Source organism: Mastomys coucha, unplaced genomic scaffold (assembly GCF_008632895.1).
Source record: "Mastomys coucha isolate ucsf_1 unplaced genomic scaffold, UCSF_Mcou_1 pScaffold12, whole genome shotgun sequence".
Taxonomy (NCBI): domain Eukaryota; kingdom Metazoa; phylum Chordata; class Mammalia; order Rodentia; family Muridae; genus Mastomys; species Mastomys coucha.
In genome coordinates, this window is record NW_022196894.1 from 90,519,591 (window position 1) to 90,524,133 (window position 4,543).

Here is a 4,543-nt window from a genome sequence, read left to right on the forward strand (position 1 = left end):
AAAAAAAAAAAACAAACCAAAAAACCAAAAACCCACACAAAGTAAAAACCTGCCTTTCTTAGGTATGAAAGGATAAGGAAAATAGAAGGCTTATCATTCGTGCTCATTTTAAGTTGTTTTCTAATGCGCAGCATTGTGTAATCTGTGCTGGAGGCAGCAGCTGCTTTAGAGAGCCATGGACACCCTACGAGCACGAGCCACCCTAGGAGGAGCCACCCTAGGAGCACGGCTAGCCGCAGCCCCAGCCTTCCTAACCCTTGCCCCTTTCCCTGGCTCTGCTCTAGCTCATCACTTGCTTGCTCCCTCTCCAGTCCCGCGCACCGGGCCATGACCCTTGGGTAGTCTGTCATGCTTAGAGAAGTCCTCCTTCTCCTCAGTGCCCAGAGTGTCGACTCTGGAAACCCAGGGAGTGCTAAGAGGCTTCCTGGGCTGTGTGAGGACCCTGGCCTGCTGCTCATACTCCAAAGAAGCAGGCCCTGTTATCCAGCACAAGTCCCAGAGGTCCCCGAACCTGATCACAGCTGGGAAATCTCAAAGAGGTTAAAGAGAAAAAGCTGAACAGGTTCTGGTAGGGAGTGAAATGGGAGCAAGGAGGGCAGAGTGGAGGGAGTTGCCAAGCACAGCAAGGGGAGGGAAGGGCAGCCAGTGTGAATGCCCCATGGCATTATGTCTGGTGACTGTGGGTGCTTTCTCTATGTTACTGCTTCAGGGAAATTGGGAAAATGGAGACAGAGAGGTATCCAAAGGTAGTCCAGATATGAGAAGTCATGGCCATGGCTGCAGGAGGGGCTGCCGTGACCACAGTGACCACTGGATAGCCATGGAGAATCCAGATGAGCTGCCTGTGTGGTCAAGGCTGCCTGCTGAGGCTTACACTTCAGGAAACTATTACAGAGACTCGATGGAGCTACCAGACTTGAAAGGTCACTTGGAGGAGATGAGGCAAGGAAGCTCCATAGGGGATCCCTGACACTTCATAAGCTCATGCCCTGCACCAGGCACATGACATCATCTAGTGAAGTTTTACAACGATGCTGTCACCAGTACGTACATTTTGTACAGGAAACTAGGGTTCTGGGAGGCTCTGAGATTTCCAGGGGCTGAAAGTTCTTCTCATTGTCTTCTAGGACTCCTGTTCTCTGCAGCTGGATTCTTACCAACTAACCTCTCTGCATCATAGCTTCTGGGGACAGGAGGGACCCCACGTTTTCACATCCCAGCCTCTGAGGGTATCATTCCCAGGGGCACCTGGCATGGTTTGGAGGCGAGCTGCTGTGCGTTCCAGGACTCATCTGCCTACAGACTTGGAACTGGAGCCCAGCTGCAGCTCCTGGGCTGGGGTGTGGCCCGGGAAGAGTGTCACTCCTGTGTTTACTCAAAGATAGTTCTTAAGTCACTCTGAAGACATCTTTCCTTCAGACTAAACAACCCCACTCCTTTTTAAACACTCTCCTCACAGGAGGGTTTTTTGAGGCCATCTTTCTAGTTACTGGTTCCCCCAGTGCTCTTCTCCTGGCACAGACTTTATTTTAAACAATCCTAGAATGAGATCCGTTCAAGGGAAGGATTATTTTCACAGATTTCATATCTGGCCTTAACAAATTAACACAATCGTGGATGATAAGCTGCCTCTTCTGGTCCACTGAGACCTTCAGATCTTCGTTGTCACATCCCATACTTGGCCAATCATCTATCCATTGCTTGTGTCTGATCACACTGAACTTTGCTGTGTATGTGAGGGTCTACTCCTTGCCTCAGAAAAACTCCAACTGTTCTTAACTCATGTGAGTTGGCCTAATTTCCCTTTGACGTCTAAGACAAAGAACGCTTTAGAAAGAACCCAGAACACAGAAACAACATTTGAGAGGTGACAGAGTTGACATGGAAACTTCTGTCTTCAGAGGCCTGACATCCCTTCAGGAGAGAGGCTGAAGCCACAAATACATTGTGAGACCTGGTGGGTCTTTGTGTACACCAGCCCCGAGGGGGCTCACTTACTTCGGGGTTCTCGGGGGCCGTCCACTGTGATTTTGATGGCTCTGTGGTAGGTGGCAACTTGTGGTGGGTTTGTAAAGACAGTGATGGTCAGAGTGAAGCTCTTGCCTGTGGAGACAAAACAGGATAGATCGTATCAGGGCTGGTGTGAGCATCTCCCTGCTGGGTCAGTCTATGCTGTCCAGCCCACAAACTGGAAAGGTGACAGAACTGGGGCAGGAGGACTTGTTCTCCTGGTACTCCTAGGCTTTGTTTCCAATCTGGAATGCACACAGTGGGTTCACCATGTAATGCACACAGTGGGTTCACCAGTTGTTTCTGATCTGTAATATACACAATGAGTTACCAGGTGGGGCATACTGCATAGTCATATAGCTATAAGTCAATCATTAATTACCAACAAGATCTTGGAGATCCGAATTTACTTCCACACCAGGACTTTGGGAATTGCCAACTGGGACTCATAGCCATCCATTCCTACCCTCTCTCTGTCTTCCCTGCCTATTTGTAAAATCCAGGCAAGAGAAGAAGAAAGGGCACCACCCACACATTTCTCTCTTTACTCTGTACTTCTGAGGATTAGAGAAGATCCCGGGTCAGGGGTAGCTCAGTGGTTAGGGTGGTAGTCTAGCAAGTATGAAGCCCAAGGCTCTATGCCAGCATTGGGTAAACTGGGCACAAGGTTGCACACCTGTAATCCCAGCATTCAGATAATGGAGGCAGGAGGATCAGAAGTTCAAAGTCATCCTCAGCTATGCAGTGAGTTTGAGGTTAGCCTGGGCTGCATGAGTCCCTGTCTCAAAACAAATGAGCATGCCAACCAAATCAACAAATACTGAGTTTCTAAGTACCTACTAGAAATTGATGATTGACATTAAATACTATTTAAAAATACCGGATGACTAGATGTTACAAAACCATGGATGGGACAGGACAGAGCAAAGGACATAGATAGGACACACATGTAGCAGGCCGACCGAGACTCAGATGAATTGCTCATATAAAAGTGCACCTGGCTCTCTCTGTAAACATTCTACATGACTCTGCAAAAGGTCAGCTTCAAGTTAAATCAAGTATATCGCTTCTTGGTCTCTTGGCTTCAGGGGATGGGTTCTGGGTTTAAATTCCCTATGCTTGACCCAACAAGCCACTAGATTAGACTTCTCTGTGTTCTTGTTCAGGCTCAATGTTCTTGCCTATAAATTGGTATAGGCAATTTTTTCAAATTTCTACCATTTGGGCCCGAAAGAAAGATAAATGAAGTAAAGCACTATAATAGCGTCCGCTTGTGGTGTCCAAGAGCACACAGTGCTCCCCCCCCCCCCCCCCCCCCCCGTCTCAGAGCTCTGTATGGAATGCCTGTATTTGTCCAGGTGTAATAGTAAGCCTTCTACCTATATACCCTCCTTAGAAGAACATACCACTTCCAGCGGACATGCTTTAACATAGATGAGGGCCACTGAGAAGTTTCCTGAGAATACAACCTATAACCACAGTGAGCAGGGAGCAGCACTCCCGATCGAGAGAGCTGTTCCCAAAAGATCCCTGAGCATCTGAAGTCTGTCTGCTAAAGTCCAGGCCAAAGGGAACAGTAGTGTCAGGCAAGGCTGGGGAGGAGGTCTGTTTTGCATCTTGAGAGGCCCAGTGAACCAGACAGGAGTGATTTCTGGAGACTGGGGTTCTATGGCCCAAGAGACTTTGTACCTGAATCCCCTCTCCCCTAGAAGAAGGCTCTGGGCACTTGCATCAGACACCTGCAGATACATCATCAGGAGATATTCCATATGGTTTTTTACCTTAGCATCTAGCAGACTTGAAGGGATGGTCTGCAGAAGCTGAGGGTGGCCATGTTGAGAATAATGTGCTGCTGTGTAACCTGAGGGAACTGCTCATCGTTCTCTGTAGCCTTCCACCGTGTGAAGGGCCTGCTGCTGTTAAGGTAGGCATCCTGCAGACCTCACAATGGGCCTTCTTTTCTCAGTGAGCACCCATGATGGGTGAGCCCTTGTATCATCAACATGGAATCCTAGAGCCAGTTTCCAGAATTTTCTCCCTAGAACCCTGCCTTGTTTCTGCAGCTCATGAGCTCAGCTCTTTAGCTAACACTTTGTAACTCTGGGCTTTCTGTGCTCGCCACCACTTCTCCAGCCACCCAGTCACTCTTCAAGTCTTGCCATCTTCAAAGCTAGTTGACCGCTGACCTGTTTCCCAGTGACCTTCCCTGAGGAAGGGTTTGCTGTGAGTAGTTCTGATTGGCCCCATAAATCACTTTTCACCTTCATTAATTAGGCCTTCTGCTTTGACAGCATTTGTGATGGTCCAAGCTTAATCTGCCTGAGGGCAGGGACCATTTCTCCAAAGCCTAGCATTCCTCAGAAGTGAGAAAGGAGAACAGGAAGAGGCTGGGAGCAACAGAAGATTGTAAAGCCAGGCGAGAAATGAGAAAAGACCTTGAAGACACCAGCGGCTGATAGGTACATAGCTTGGTCCTGAGCTGGCCTTGGTGTGTGTGTGTGTGTGTGTGTGTGTGTGTGTGTGTGCGTGCATG

The 4,543-nt window shown here is 48.6% G+C and overlaps 1 protein-coding gene across 3 annotated transcripts in view; it reads right to left on the bottom strand.

Moving 5' to 3' along the window:
* Runx1 (RUNX family transcription factor 1) overlaps window positions 1-4,543 on the bottom strand; it is a 240,061-nt gene that overhangs the window by 66,851 nt on the left and 168,667 nt on the right. For all 3 annotated transcript variants that reach the window (XM_031364449.1, XM_031364448.1, XM_031364447.1), the window contains one exon: window positions 1,999-2,103. In XM_031364449.1, the coding sequence (XP_031220309.1) occupies window positions 1,999-2,103 (105 nt within the window). The remainder of the gene's footprint in view (window positions 1-1,998; window positions 2,104-4,543) is intronic.